The 16,406-nt window shown below is 49.2% G+C and overlaps 1 protein-coding gene across 2 annotated transcripts in view; it reads right to left on the minus strand.

The window, feature by feature from the left end:
• The window catches only part of PLCD1 (phospholipase C delta 1), a 103,329-nt gene that overhangs the window by 47,691 nt on the left and 39,232 nt on the right, over nt 1–16,406 (minus strand). For both annotated transcript variants that reach the window (XM_030549982.1, XM_030549981.1), the window contains exon 3: nt 5,692–5,920. In XM_030549982.1, the coding sequence (XP_030405842.1) occupies nt 5,692–5,920 (229 nt within the window). The remainder of the gene's footprint in view (nt 1–5,691; nt 5,921–16,406) is intronic.

Consider the following 16,406-nt stretch of genomic DNA (forward strand, 5'->3'; position numbering starts at 1 on the left):
GCTAGGGAGCAGGGTATTGGTAGGAAACAGGTTCAGCCAGGGCCAATAAAGACAGGAAGCTGGCAACAGGAAGTGGTAGAAAGCAGTCCAGGGAAGGAGCAGTGAGGGCTGGGAGGATAAAGCACAGAACTGCTAGCTTGAGGGTCCCTGGACTGGAACTCGGAGTAGAGAGGGGGCCCGGGTTCCCCTACCAGCCACTGACGGAGTGGCACCTGAGGCAGTGAATGGGAAGACTACCTAGGACGGCTGAAGGTAAGACTTTGATATATCCTGAATGGGAGGACACTGAGTGATCTAGCTGGAGGGCTGAGTCATGAAGAGAATGCTGCATTTCCTGGGATGAGAGAGAGAGAGACGATGTGACAGCATGCGACCACGGGAACGGGTGTCAGACTCGAGATTAATCCTTAAAGTGACCAGGAGGAGGCACCAGACAAGCAGTGATTGGAGCGTCCCAACACAGTACCTGAGTCCCAGTCCAAAAGTAGAAGATTTGCAAGGTTCCACCCTGAGGGAGGTGAGGACAAGAGGCCAAACACTCAGAGAGACTAGAAAGGGGGCAGAGATACAGCTAGCCATCTAACTGCAACGGTCACACAACCATTTAATGGTAGAGCCTCAAACACAGCTGAAGATTTCCTGGGCCTCATCCTCCCTCTGACATATCCCTCATTTCAGTCCCAAGGGTAACTATGTTCCCTCACTTCTGTTCTTAAAAATGATTTACATCAGAAATAAAGAATCAAGGATCAGAGAGATCACATAGAAAGCATCACTCATGCTAAATGGATGAATCCTACAACATTAGAAGTGTCCTGCAAGGCGAATTGTTTGTGGTCCTCATTTTGGATCTTTGTCGCATATTGCATCCCAGGTTTGGGCCTTAGCAGGTTGAGAGTGGGTGGCTTGAGTGGTTGGGGCACTAGCCTGTGACTTGGGAGACCTGGATTTGATTTTCTCCTCTGCCACAGACTTCTGTGTGACCTTGGTCAAATCACGTAGTCCAGGGGTCCCCAAAGCAGGGGCATCAAAATGCACCTACATCTTGGCCAGCGGTGGAGCATCCACCGAAATGCCACCGAATTTCTGCGGCATTTTGACAGTGATGCCTCTCGATGACGCCGCTTGCCGCCGACAAGTGACATCATCAAGAGGCGTCATTGCTGAAATGCTGCCAAAATTTGGTGGCATTTTGGCGGATGCTCCACCACCGCCACGGTCCTTCGTCTGGCACCCGCCAGACGAAAAGGTTGGGGACCACTGACGTAGCCTTTCTGGGCTTCAATTCCCCATCTGTGAAATGGGGCTGACAGCGCTGCCCTACTTCACAGGAATGTTGTGAGGATAAATATGATAAAGAATGAAGTGCTCAAACACAAGGGGGATGGGGACCATTTACGTATCTAGGAGGGATAGAAAGCTATGGCTTTCATTCCTGTCTGAACAGGGAGACAATATTGTCTCATTGCCCTTTTAAAGAAATCTACTGGCTCCTGAGGCTACCATCTTCCACTAGAAACTAAGGAAGAATGACTGAAGAATTCTAAGGCATCTAGTGAATTTGTTCAAATTAGAAATTCAGGGGATGTGATTCCAAAGCAGAAAAAAAAAAACCAAAAAAGCAAAGCTGCTTCATTTCTCACAGCTTAGATAGAAAGTTCCCATCTATTCTATGGACCAAAGTCATCCCAGACAAAACTGCATGCAACTTCCACTGAAATCAATTGAAGCTATGCCTGCTTGCTCTAGAGCTGAACTGGACTGTTAATCAGGCACTACTGTATATATAGAAGCATCAAAAACCATCTGTCAACTGCTTGATTTTATTCCATGTTCATGTCTTTAAACTGGGGTGGCAAGCATGGGAAAATATACTGCAGAGAACAACCCTGCCCTGGCAGGGGGAAGAATGGACCAAGGGCCCCAACACTTCTTTCCTATCTATCTGTATTTATATATATGATGCCCATTTCTTTTCAAGAAACTTTCACATCAAACCACACTTCCAGACACATCCACTGAAGAAAGACTAAGTTTAAATTCCAGGCTTTAATTAAACATCAGCAAACCTAAAATGAGAATCTTGCTGTTCTGTAATTCCAGGTTGGGTTAGACTGATAGTAACTGTCCCAGACTGGACGCCAAGAGTCCACCATAATTATTCTTCCAGAAATACTGTTTGCCTCCCCACCTCATTTAACTTGGATTCTGACTAGGAGTTAAAGAGAGAGCGGCATGTTTCCACTTTGGAAATTGCAGCCTTTGCTCTGAACAAATGTTATTGTTATTTAGATACAATCATCTCTACTCTTAGACGGAAATAGTTCAGTGGTTTCAACTGCACATGCTCCAGAGGTGGCTTTTTTGTAGCTATGACTCCCACAGAGGTGGTGGTCGAGGGGTACAGTCATCACAGATATTAACTAGAATGAAAACAGCCAGGCAAATATTATTTCTGGCAGCCCCCCATCCCAGCCATGGGCTTCTCCAGAAAGGAAAGCTCTAGAAGGCAATAACTTTCATGAGCCCTAGTGAAGGCCCCCCACCCATGAGTACCAATAAGGCATAGAGGAGCCAGTGTAGCGAGACGGTGGCCACCAAAGTGAAACCTAGCAGTGAGATGGTGGTTTGGCTCCATGTGGGAGCATGAGGCACAGTGCAAGAGGAGTGGCTGAACTGAGTTAAGAAGGGAGCTAAATTTGGGGGTCAGCCCAAGCAGTGAGGAAAGCCTCAACTGAAGTGGGGATGCCAAAAATGTTTGGGAAACAATGGCCATCCCTCCTCAGAGTTCAGGGCACACCCTGGTCACTAGCTGGGGTCAGGAAGAAATTCTGGTGATTCCGTATTACATGATACAGTATAATAAATTCCCTCTCCCTATGCTATGATATTCTACAATATTGCAGTTAGGTGCAGCTTGGGGTTTCCATCTGCCTCTGAAACATCTGGCCTTGGTTGCTGTTGAAGACAGGAAATCTTGTCTGGTCCACTATGACAATTCCTATAAGTATGGGACAGACTAGCTAACATCCAGGTATAGAGCCCTCCAGCCAAAGATGCTGGGGCCAGCACCAGAACCTCTGGTACATCCAGAGGTTATGAAGGAGTAGAAAGACCTAGTGAAGGTCCCCACCCATGAGTGACAACAAGGCACAGAGGAGCTAATATAGCAGGATGGTGGCGACAGAGGAGAAAGTACTGACCCAGCAGTGGGTTGGCTCCAGATCGGAGTACAAGGCACAGTGTGAGAGGAGCAGCTGAACTGAAATAAGGAGGGAGCTAAATTTGAGCTTTGCTGACCAGGCAGTGAGGCTCCTCCCAAGAGCATGGGCTACATCATTCACTCAATGGCACTGTGGCAACAGTTCTGCATTGTTTGGTCAGTGCTGGTCAAGCCAGTAACTTCAACCAGACATGCCTGCATATATCTGATGGCAGAATCTGGGCTAAATGTTGAAAAAACACACAATCTCATAGTGGCTTTAACAACCTTGGAACTGGTGGTAAGCAAAAGCTATCTGGTTTCATCTCACTCTCTTGAAGTATCATGCTGTTTAGCGACAATCACAGACTGCTATCAATAAAGAAAAACAGAAGAAGTAATTCTTCTGCTCTACTCAGCACTTATAAGGCTTCAGCTGGAGTACTGTGTCCAGTTCTGGGCACCACATTTCAGGAAAGATGTGGAGAAACTGGAGAAAGTCAAGAGGAGAGCAACAAAGATGATTAAAGGTCTAGAAAATATGACCTATAAGGAAAGATTGAAAACACTGAGTTTGTGTAGTCTGCAGAAGAGAAGACTGAAGGGAGACATGATAACAGTTTTCAAGTATATAAAAGGTTGTTACAAGAAGGGGGGTGAAAAATTGTTCTCCTTAACCTCTGAGGACAAGAAAAGAAGCAATGGGCTTAAACTGCAGCAAGGCAGACTTAGAAAGGTCAAGAAAAACTTCCTGTCAGGGTAACTAAGCACTGGAACAAATTGTCTAGGGAGGCTGCGGAGTCTCCATCATTGGAGGTTTTTAAGAACAGGTTGGACAAATACCTGTCAGGAATGGTCTAGTTATTACTTAGTCCTGCCTTGAGTGCAGGGGACTGGACTAGATGACCTCTCAAGGTCCCTTCCAGTCTTACCCTTCTATGATTCCATGAAGGGCATGAGATCCCTCATTATCTGAAAGTCAGTAGCTTGCATGCACTGTGCTGCAGCAATAGATGCAAAATTGAGAGATGAATGGCAAACTTCCCTGCTCCTGATGACTGTTTTGCCACTCAAAGAATCTTTAAGCCTCTCCCTTCCAGAGTTAATTTTCCAACCAACTCTCAATAGTGGCAGCAAACTACAATAAAACCTCTATGTCTGCTACTGTTTTGCCTCCAGATAAGAAGTGCTGGCACCTTTTTCTCTCTCCAGAGCTGGTGTTTGTTTCTGAATGGAAATCAGGGTTTGTGCTTGCCATGCAGTAACATTGGAACTAGGACTCCGAATCACCCACAGGTTAAATGCAGTAAGTGTTCATGGGAGATTCTGTGTCTTACCAAGGCTTCTGCCATGAGCTTCAAGAGATGCTCTGCCTCCAGAGAAAGACAATGCAGGTCCCACTGAGAAATCCAACTTCACGGACTTAACACCCCAGGTTCTAGTCAAAGCACAACCTAGGGGAGAGAGGGATTTGGCAGGCCGACTAATGACTAATTCAACTTGACAGTCCTGCTGGTGGTACCGAGGGACCTCTGTGGGGAGAAAAACCTGCCCCTCTCTCCCCCGCAGAGCGTGAGACCACAGCATGAATAAGTCTGTTGAATAACCTATAAAAGGACAAGGGATGGTGCAATATCTGTAAAGTCCATTCAGGTTAGTGTACTTGGCACTCACAAGACAACCAGTGAATCAGCACTTCTCAAGAATGGTGATTCAGGTAGGTTGCTTTAATAGCAGGGAGACCCGCAGAGCATCCAAAAGGCCAAATGTGGTCCAAAGAGTTAAAAAAATGCGGCCCACAACCACCCTCACTTTTAATATGGCAGCAAAGTCTACGGATGCTCAGGGATCTACAGCCCAGTGCATGAAATCCTGGCTCCATTGAAGCCAGAGGGGAAACTCCCATTGACTTCAATGGGGCCAGGATTTCACCCAGTGACTCACTGGCTTTGCTTCTCTGTTGCATTCCTTCCCCCTCTCCTTGTCTGCATTGTGTCTATATAGCATACAGGCTCTTCAGAGAGAAGTATTCCTCCCACGCTGGTGTAAATGAGGAGGGACTCCATCAAAGTCAGTGGAACTACTCTGATGTAAAATTGGTGCACAAAAAAGGAAAATCAGTTCCTTTGCATTACATTTCTATAAAACATCATAAACACTACAAGCCTTTCACTAATTGCCAAGAACTTCCCATCCTGGAGATCATGGTGAATGAAACAAATCCCTGAAGAATCTAGGAACTAATGGCTTTTTTATCTTAAGTCCTCAATGAGACAATTCTTTGTTTAAAGGACTCTCACATCAGGGTAAACCAGGCGTAAGTCCATGGAGTTATACAGAGTAAAGCCAGTGAGAGGAGACTGACTCAGTGCCCTGTTCATAGTGCAGTTTTGCACCCCCGCACACACATACAAATACCCCAACTGAGACAGACAAGTGCATCTTTGTTGTGGTTGGATAATTAATCACTTTTAAAATGCAAAGGATACTGTTGGAGTTTCTGCCTCTGGCTCATGGAATTGTTCTTGGCTATGATTTTCTTCAGGCCTGAAATCCAGTGGTTGGCATCAACTTCAGAACTGGCGATGAGATCCAGGTTTTTCCGTTGGTCTTTAAAGATGATGGAAAAACAGCGATGCTCAGGGACATCTTTGGCATACTTTTCCATCCCCTCTGTCTTGTGACCAGGCCTCACATCCCGAATATCTTCAATGGAGACTGTGGAAACAAAGGCTCTTGCTATCAATTGGGAGGAGGGAGAGGGTTAGCCAGTCTTATCTCTGCTCTGAGGCAGATATTAACAAATAACTCTATTTTCCTTTTCCAATAACCACTCCCTGCAAGGCCCGAAGGACTTTCCCCCCCACTTCTCACAAACAGAATGATCAAAAGGAGGGAGCAGCATATCAAGAGAGGAGGAAGCTCTCCTTTGTTCTTCGCTTCTAACATCATTTTAACAAATAAACAGGACTCATACTGGAAGAAGCAATGTGAGACTAGCGATGTGTACAGTTTAGAGCCCTGGAATCTATTCCTGACTCTGCTATTGACTTGATGTGCAATCTTGTCATTAAGGCCAAGATTTTTCAAACAAAAGTAATTATTTTGGGTGCATAACTTGAAACACATTTACAGGGGCTAATTTTCAGAGAGAAGATGCTCATCACATTCTGAAGTTTACTCTTTAGGTGTCTCAAATGGTGCCCAGAAACAAACACCCAAAATCACTAATAAGGACTCCCACATGCCTTTGATACCCCATCAGTGTATAACAATATCTCAGCCTGCTAATCATATCAACTTCATCTACTCTTATCACATTATTGTTGCTTAAAAAAACCAACCCTAATTAAAGCAGAGGGTCTAATCTTCAATGGGAGAAGGATCAGGGCCAGAACACTGGTCTCTTCTGTCAATACTGTCTGCCTTCTGTTTGAAGACTATGAAAAGGGAAAGCACTTCGGGCTAGATTCTCTTCTCACACTGATGTAAATCAAGAGTCACACTAGTGTTAAATTGGTATAAGAGGGAGGAGAATCAGGCCCATTTTCTTGTTTGTTCAAGATAAAGCGTCAAAGCAGTTGGCCAAAACTGGCAATAACAGGCCAAACTACGGGCCTCACCTACGCCCATGCTACTCCAGTCCCATCATCGAGGGCAGATTTGATCCCATTTGCTGTAGGGAATCAGGACACCCAGTTCAAATATAAACCACACAATCTGATCTGTGTGGCATCCTCTGGGGGAAATTGGCCCCAGCTTTAGAAGCTAAATCCATGCCAAATAATCAAGGTGGATATTGGAGAAAACCTAAATAAATAGAGAAACAGACGCCTGTTCAATATATGGACAGAAACTCACCTTATTAAACAAATGTGTGTGACCCAAGGCCCTACGCACTGACTAACTGCTCAGTAGGGAGGGAGAGACCTGCAGGGGACGCTGGGTCAGAGGAAAGGGCCTAGTTTATCTGTTTTATTTATGCTGGACTCTTTTGGTTTAGAGAAATAAACCCATCCTGAAGAAAGGAGCTGACATTCTGCTGCTATTAGGAAATTTATCTGATACTCTGGCTGGTGAGTTGGCCCACCAGTTTCTTTGTGGAAGAAATGCCATGGATTAAAACTGGGCTAAGCCTGTGCCCTACCACTTAGCTACGTCCTCAGCCACTCCGCCCCATATGAACCAGTGGCTGGGCAGCAGTAGAGCACAGACCACACTTACTCCTAACGTGTCACTGCAGAAGTTTTAACTGTCGATTCCTAGATGTTTAGGGCTTAGGAAAGGATGGCTGCTTGTGCAAACAATAAATAAAACTTCAGAAGTTTTTAATCCAATAGGAAATCTAGAACTGATTCTCTGGAATCCATGGTCCAAAACCCATGGTCTAGCACAGTGATCGATACTAGAGGATCTCCCAGTCAATTGTGATCTCCGGTGGGGTAGTGGGGCTGCTGCTAAGGCAGGCTCCCTCCCTGCCCCAGCCCCAAGCCACTCCTGGAAGCGGCCAGCGTGGCCCTGCAGCCCCAATAGGGGCAGGGGTCTCCCTTCACGCACTGCTCCTGCCTACACGCATCGCCCCCGCAGCTCCCATTGGTCGGGAATGGGGAGCTGTGGCCAATGGGAGCTGCAGGGCAGAGCTTGCAGAGAGGGGCAGGGCGTGGAGCCACATGCCCCCCACCTCCTCCCACACCCAGAGGCTGCAGGGGCACGTTGGCCCCTTCTGGGAGCAGCATCAGGCCGGGGTAGGCAAGGAGCCTGCCTTAGCAACAGCCATGCTGCATCACCAACTGGGAGCCGCCGGAGGTAAGTGCTGCCCAGTGGGAGGCTGCATCCCGACCCCCACCCTGAGCCCCCTCCAAGAGCCAGCACCCCAAACCCCCTCCTGCACCCCAAACCCCAGCACTGATCCCTCTCCCAGAGCCAGCACCTCATAGCACCTCCTGCACCCAAACCCCCCTTCCTGCACCCAAAGCCCCAGCCCTGGCCCGCCTCCCAGAGCCAGCACCCCATACCCCCTCCTGAGCCCCAACACTCTGCCCCAGCCCGGATACCCCTCCTGCACCCAAACTCCTTCCCAGAGCCAGCACCCTGTATCCCCTCCTGAACCCCAACCCCATGCCCCAGCCCTGACCCCCGCCCCCAGAGCCAGCAGCCCATACCCTCTCCTGCACTTCAACACCACCCCAGCCTAGAGCCCTCTCCTGCACCCAAAATCCCTTCCGAACTTGCACCCTTCACCTCCTACTGGACCCCAACCCCCTGCCCCAGGCTCAGCCCAGAGTCCCCTCCCACATTGCAAACCCTGTGGCCCCAACCCAGAGTCTGCACCCCCTCTCGAACTCCAATCCCCTACCCCAGCCTGGTGAAAGTGAGTGAGGGTGGGGGAGAATGAGTGATGGAGAGGGGGAGGAATAGAATGAGTGGGGTGGGGCAGATCTTGGGCTGCCCTTAAAAATCCAAAAAGTGATCTTGGACGTAAAAAGGTTGGAGACCACTGGTCTTGCAAGATGAGTCCATTGGGGGTGGAAACAGGTGAAGAACTTAAAAACTGTCCCTGAAAAGACTGTATGGTACACTGCAAGGGCTACCTCTGATACAAGGGGGATTGGGTAGAGAGAGCTGCTCTGGTTAGAGAAGGTAAGAGGGAGGCTGAGGACAGGATATAAACTGACTACTCCTGAAGGAATTCTGCACCACTGTGTGTGCACAGAATTCATGACCCGTGCAGATTTCTTTGCTTCCATGCAGAAAAATGACTTTCTGACAGCGAAGCTAAGGGAAGCTGCAAGATCATTCACATGCCCCTCCCCAGCAGCGTGGGCCCGTCCTTTTGGGCACCCAGAGCAGTTGGCAGAGAAGTAAATCACTGCAGTGGGGCGGGGCTGGAGATGCACCTGCCTGTCCAGGTCAGACCTATCTCCCATCCACCCAAATCCCATACCCAGAACCCAGTCCCGCCAGCCAAGCCTCACTCCCCACACCCAGAACCCCACAAATGAACCCTCACACCTGAACCCCCATCCCACCGAGCCCCTCCTCCCGCACCTGCAGAGGGCTCAGCTGCTAGTTCCGGCTGGGTTCGGGGTGGGGAAGGAGCACGCTTCCCCTGCATGGAGCAGCCATGGCCAGGTCAGACCCCCCCCCCAGAAACCTAGCCCGGCTCGGCACTTGCCCACACTTCCTGCCCCCATCAGTCCTCAGCCACAAAATGAGGGGTCACTGTACGGGAAGCTGCTCCTCCGTCTGCCCAACCCCCGGGCATCTGCATCCCCCCATACCGAGATCCCCACACTGAGCCCCAAGCCTCCCGCCTCTGGACCTCCATCCCTGCACCCAGACCACTCACTGCTGAGTCCCTCCCCCTTACATCTGGACCACCACAGATCACCACCCACTGAGCCCCCCTTACTAGAACCCCTATCCTGACGAGCACCACCCCCTATGCACCTGGACAACCTACAAGCCCCCCTACACCCAAACCCAGACCCCACTGAGCCCCAACCAGCTGCATTCAGACTCTTACCCCACCAAGTCCCACTCCTCTAGGACCCAGACCCCCAGCTGAGCCCCAACCACCTTCAACTGGGCCCCCCTGCAGAGTCCCATTGCCCCAGCACCTGGAACACCCCCAATGAGCCTCGGTGCACCCGCATCCCCCTGCACCCAGACTCCCACACTGCGCCTCCCACACCCAGATTGCCCCACACAGAACCCTCTCACCCCACACCTGGATCCCCCACACTAAGCTCCTCCACACTTGGATCCTGCCGGGCTGAGCCAGCCTGCCCACAGCTGATGCAACTGGTGTGGCGCTACTAACCCTGGTGAGTTGCTTCGCTGCCTACTCCTGAGAGAATTCTGCATCAAAAAAATAAAATTCTGTACACAATGTTTTAAAATTCTGCAAAAATCTGCAAATTTTATTTGTCAATAAATAAATGTGGAGGTTCCAGCATGGCAGTGGGGAGCACAGGCAACTGACTGCATGGAGGTGGGAGATCACTCTGCAGCCTTCCCCATCCCCACCTCCATCCCCAGACACAGGCCTCTGAGGCAGGCCAGGCCCAGCCCTTGTCCTGTGTCAGGGTTGGCTGCAACCTCACTGGCGGGTCCATCTTCCAGGACGGGGGATGGAGTCAAAAGAGATGCTCTGGTTAGAGAAGGTAAGTGGGAGGCTGGGGACAGGATACTGGTCAACAACTAAACTCATTACTCCTGAAGAAATTCGGCACCACTTTGAGTGCACAGAATTCATGTCCCGCACAGATTTCTTTGCTTCCAGGCAGAAAAATGACTTTCTGACAGCGAAGCTAAGGGAAGCTGCAAGAGCAGCCACACGCCCCTCCCCAGCAGCACAGGCCCATCGTTTTGGGTGCCCAGAGCAGCCGGCAGAGATCTCCCAGCTCCATGAAGCCAGTGCTCCCCACTGCCATGCTGGAGCTTCCACATTTATTTATTGACATATAATATTTGCAGAATTTTACAGTATTGTGTGCAGAATTTTTAAGTTTTTGGTGCAGGATTCCCTCAGGAATAACTAATTAAGCAAGAGCTCAAGAGACAGCTTGTGAGTGTGGAGATTTTTAAAAGACATTTATTGGGTGGATGGGGATTTTTTAAAAAAGCTTTATACAGCTCAAAAAATGCATTCATCTCTAACGACAAGAGCTAAAGCCAAAGCAACTGGGCTGGTCTATTTCCAAATATTATCTCTTTGCTCCCATTGGAAAATCTGAGACCAGGCCTAGTGCAAAAACATTATCAGCTGCCACAGAATAGGGAGGCTACTGTACATGAACAGCTAAGGCTGAGCCCCAAACTAAGCAAACACTGTATAGCAGGGACACACAGATCAGCTAACAGTGAAAAGTAATCAGAAACAGAGATGTTTATAGCAGAGGAACAAAAATGGGACAAATTTAGCAAACAGATAGACCTAATGAAAGTTCATGGAGATGCAAGGGTGTAACTGAGAACAGAACAGAAAGTTTATCACTGCTTCCTGCTTTGCCTGGATGTTAATATCTGCTAAGGAGTTGATTTGTATATAGGCAAATGCCTGCAGCAAAACACAGGGAGACTTGCATAGTTCTGGCCCTGGGCAGTGCCGGGTTTACAATGGCACCAGTGGCACCACGGAGCTGGGCCCATCCTCAGAAGGGACCCCGATCTGCTCTCCTTGCACTGCACCCTGAGACCCCACCAGCCCGCAGGCTCCCCCTTGCTCCTTTCGGCCTGCCCGCCAGCTAGCAGAGGGCTCCTCTTCACCCCCTGACCGCACCCACCAGCTCCTCTCTGCCCCCTGGCCAGACCCCAGTGTACCTCCGGCTCATGGCAGTCTCTGCTTCCCATCACCAGTGGGGCCCCACCTGTCTCCCCGGAGCTGAGCCACCTGGGACTGGTGCAGAAGCCTGGCCAGTCTCAGCCAGTTGTGGGAGGGAGACAGTATGGGAGGGTTCGCTAGGCCCCTCCAGGCAAGTGGGTCCTGAGGGAACCTGTCCGGGACAGGCCCTGGTCTGGCTGATCGCACCACTCCCGAGGGGCCGGAGTGATTCCCCACCCCGGGACCAGCGCTGGTTGTGGCTCGCAGCTCAGCCCGGCAGACACAGTCGCCTCCCAGCACGGCTGGTGAGTGCGGCCTGGAAGCAGATCTTGGGGGAGAGGGCATGGGGTGGAGGATGCTGGGCTGTGAGGGGACAGGGAAGATCTCTGTGTGTTGGGGCACTAGGGAATGGGGGTTTTGTGTGGGGGGCTGGGCAGTTGTGGTAGGGCTGTGGGCAGGGAGCCGCTGAGCAGGGGTGGTGTTGGCCAGGGCAGTGTGCATTTGTGGCAGGACCTGGGGTATGTGTGATGGGCATAGAGGGTCTGGGGGGGCTCTGGTCTTAGGGAAATCACGGGGGGGGATTCTGGTATTCGGAGGGGGTATGTGTCGCATGGCATGGCCAGCCCCTGAGGGGAAGGGGCATGCTGGCAGCACAGGACCAGGCAGGCCACTGTGCATCTGGCAACTGCCCGTTCGTAAATAGTGCCCTCACACTGGGCTTGGTGGAGCAGGACCGTCCCTGCCATACCATGTCCCTGTCCAGCCCCTCACTCCAGGGACTGACTCCCCCATCCCATGCTCCATTACCCCCATGGGAGGCCCACAGATATGTTTGGAGCCAGGCCGAAGAAAGGTTAATCCGGCCCTGGCCTCGGGACATCAGTTCAAACAGATAATCTGCTTTAAATGTAAACCCTAATTTTTTACAGATTAACGCTCATGTGTAGACAAGCCCTTAGTCTCCAAACACCCCTGTGCACCAGGCTTTATTATCCCTTCTTTTCAGGTGGCTAACCTCAGGAACAGAAAAGTTAAGTGATTCGGTACGATCACACAGCACATCAGTGTCAGGGTTGGAAATGGAAACCAGGCGTCACCTAATGTAACTGCCAGACAACATTCCTCTCCCTATTAATTAGCTGACAGTACCATGTGGTATTCAGTGACATTGAGTTATTCTCATACACTGTAATTGACTCAGTGAATCAGATCTGTTTACCGCCAGGAAATGTAAATGGGAGGTTTATCCACATGCTAATAGCTAGCCACCGTATTTGCATACAAAACTGTCAAGGTAGAGCTCACCGTTCTCTATCCAGCTGCCTTTCAGTTTAAGCTCTCCAAGATCTGTCTGGCACACTGTCAAGAGCAGATACCAGACACTATCCAGCCACAAAGCCACAGCATCAGCTAGGACATCTGCAGTGAGAGAGCCTGCATATCACAATAAACACAACGTGCTGGGCATAACAAGCCTCAACATTATTCTGTTTGTTTAACAGGGTAAAACTGGGTAACGTAGTTTCTTTCAGCTGCACTGCAGGTGATTAACAATTAAGGGCTAAAAGTTAAAATGATTTTATGACTTCTGCAACCAGCTCAGCCTAGAATTCAACCAATCTCCCTTCACAGAGAAGGTCCAGGGTTGTAAAACGCTGCTCCTCATTGTGAGATCATCTAAGATGTACCCACATTTTACAAGAATCCGATGCATACATTTTAAGCATATTATAAGATTCTCTCTATAATCCATTCATCTAGATTTTTATGTCATGCTCAGCACCATGGTATGGGAGACCTGTTTAGACTGCCTTCAGAATCCCTTAGTTCTATTTTTAGGCTCACATTCACTTACCACCCCTGCCCCCAGAGGTGAAAGTAAGCTGGTATGCCCTGGTGCGCCGTACCAGGGTGGATCGGTTTCCCCTGGCAGCAATTTAAAGGGCCTGGGGCTCCCAGCAGCGGCTGGAGCCCCAGGCCCTTTAAATTGCCGCCAGAGCCCTGCCGCTGCTACCCCAGGGCTCGGGCAGGCTAGGGGATGATTTAAAGGGTCCTGGGCGATAGCTGCGGCTGGAGCTCCGGGCCCTTTAAATTGTCACCAGAGCCCTGCTGCCAGAGCCCTGGGGAAGCGGCAGCGGGGCTCCAGCAGTGATTTAAAGAGCCTGGGGCTCCAGCCGCTGCTACAGGGGTGGTAGCGGCAGTCAGAGCCTGGGCCCTTTAAATCATCACCTGGGCTGCGGGGCTTGGGTGGCAATTTAAAGGGCCCGGGGCTCCCACTGCTGCTACCCTCCGGGACCCTTTAAATCGCCACCCTAGCCCCACTGCTGGAGCCCTGGGGTAGTGGCGGTGGGGCTCTGGCGGTGATTTAAAAGGCCAAGGGCTCCTAGCTGCTGCTACCGCAGCGGAGCCCTGGGGCCTTTAAAACTTCACCAGAGCCCCCGGGGTCCTGGGATAGCAGCAGCAGCAGGGAGCCCCCTCTGATGGTGATTTAAAGTGCCTGGGGCTCCACAGCAGTAGCTACAGGAGTGAATTAAAGGGCCCGGGGCTCTCAGCTGCTGCTACCACAGCCCCAGCCCCTTTAAATCCTGATTTAAAGCGCCCTGGAATTTAAAGACCCCGCCTCTTCCAGTAGAGGCCACGCCTCTTCTGGTTGAGGCCCCGCCCCTCCTAAGGACTCTGAAGTACCGATAAGTCCTTTAAGTTACTTTCATCCCTGACTGCCCCTTACACATAGCCTTTGAATTTGGCCCTAAAACATGACATATGTGGCCTGTCACAATCCACGCAGAACGTGTGCCAAGGAGAATAGGGACAATATCTTGCCAGCAGACTGTCCAGCAGGCAAATAGCCCAAGATACGCAATAGGCTGATTTAAAATGCAAAGCTGGGCAGGTCTGCAGTTGATAAAACTTGAGAGACTTTGGTAAACACTCATTATCAATAGCCTTATCAGTCAGATGGTTTTGTTTTCACAGTGACTTGAGCCTTCCATAATACATTCCCATCAGCAAATATTTTCAGAGACAAAGACATCTGGATGTGGAGCCTAAATTCCTGAAAAACTGTACAGCCAATCAGGGGGAGAAGTGTTCATGTCAGTGGATTGGTTGTTGGGTGTATAGTTTTGGCATGTCACCCCTCTCTTTGCATCTCTCCACTGGCTCCCTCGCCTGGATCACAGCAAACATGAGCTACTTCTCTTCATGATTAAGGCCCTTCACAGCCTAAACCCACCCTACCTCTCAGCTCTTGTTCTGTAGTGAAAGGTCAGCTACTGCCTCTGAATCCCTCATGTTACCCTCCATCGCACACTTGTTAAATTTCCAATCAAGCACCTTGTGCTTTCTCCTCTGCTGCCCCACATGCTTGAGAAGAGCTTCCTGTAAACATCTGTAAAACCAATGCATGATCCTCCTTCAAAACCCTCCTTTAAGCTCTCCTTTTCCATAAAGCCTACAAAGATCTTGACAACAGTTAGGCTGTTGGTAAGCTGAGTCCACTGTGCATCATGCAGACCAATATTATCTCACTGTTTCCTTGTACTCCCTCATCTGTCTGTCAGTATCTATCTGTTTGATGTCTCTTGTGTTATACAGTACTTGCACTGTAGGCTTGTTTTGTTCTGTTTGTGTACAGTGCCTAGCACAGTAGAGTCCTAGTACATGACTGGGGCTACTAGATGATACAATGGGGGGGGGGAAGGATAGCTCAGTGGTTTGAGCATTGGCCCCCTAAACCCAGGGTCATGAGTTCAATTCTTGAGGGGGCCATTTAGGGATCTGGGATAAAATCAGTACTTGGTCCTGCTGGTGAAGGCTTTACGACCTTTCAAGGACCCTTCTAGCTCTATGAGATAGGTATATTTCCATAGTAATAATTATGTTGACTTCATTGCCCACAGCATTTCATTCATTGACTAGCAAAGAGTAAGCTTGGCACCATATCACACCCTTCCCTTTCTTTCTACAGTAAATTTAGCTGAGTTGATTTATCGGAGACTCAAACATTGCATCCGCTTGGTAAAACCAGTAACCCTGATTTGTAACCCTTTTAACTTTTCGAAAGGGTTTTAAAGCAAACGCCTAAACTCCCATAATAACTCAGTCATGAATGGCTTTCTGATAAACACTGATCATACAGTCCATCAATGGATCCGTTTTTGCACTAAACACGCACTATGCCCAAACTATATAAAAACACATCCTTTATACAGCTGGAAGTTGAAGTCGGCAATGTTCAGCTGGCAATGAGACATTTTTTAAACAGTGGGGGTAATTAGCTGTTAGAACAGATCCCCCAGGGATGTGGTGGATTCACCATCCTTTGGAATCTTTAAATCGGGATTGGATGTTCTTCTAACGGGTACATTCTATTTTAACCACAAGTTATTGAGCTAGATGAGAAATCACTGGGCGAAATTCTTTGGCCTGTGCTATGCAGGAGGCCAGGCTAGTGGATTATAATGGTCCTTTCTGGCCTTAAAATCTATCACTTCTAATGGCTGGTATAAACATACTTCACTGGAGCTATCCTGATTTACACTAGCTAAGCATTTGGTCCCTTGTGTGTTATTCCCATTGGAATATTTAGGCAGTCACATTTTCACCAAATTTTACGGTAAATCTTCTGCAAACCCATATGGAAAAATGCTGTAGAAATTAACAGGGACTAAACAGAAACCAAGGAAAATAACAAGGTTCTCTAGAATTACTCTGCATACCTATAGAATTTGAAAGGAATGAGATCTTTTCAGTAGGCTTTAAACCATGCATGGGATTCAGTAGCCAGTCTAAAGGATGGCTCAAACATTCTATCAGAAAGTTACCATTTTGTATTCAATTCTATAAGGTTTTTCAATAAGGGTAAGCAGGGATAAT

Source organism: Gopherus evgoodei, chromosome 2 (genome assembly GCF_007399415.2).
Source record: "Gopherus evgoodei ecotype Sinaloan lineage chromosome 2, rGopEvg1_v1.p, whole genome shotgun sequence".
NCBI lineage: Eukaryota > Metazoa > Chordata > Testudines > Testudinidae > Gopherus > Gopherus evgoodei.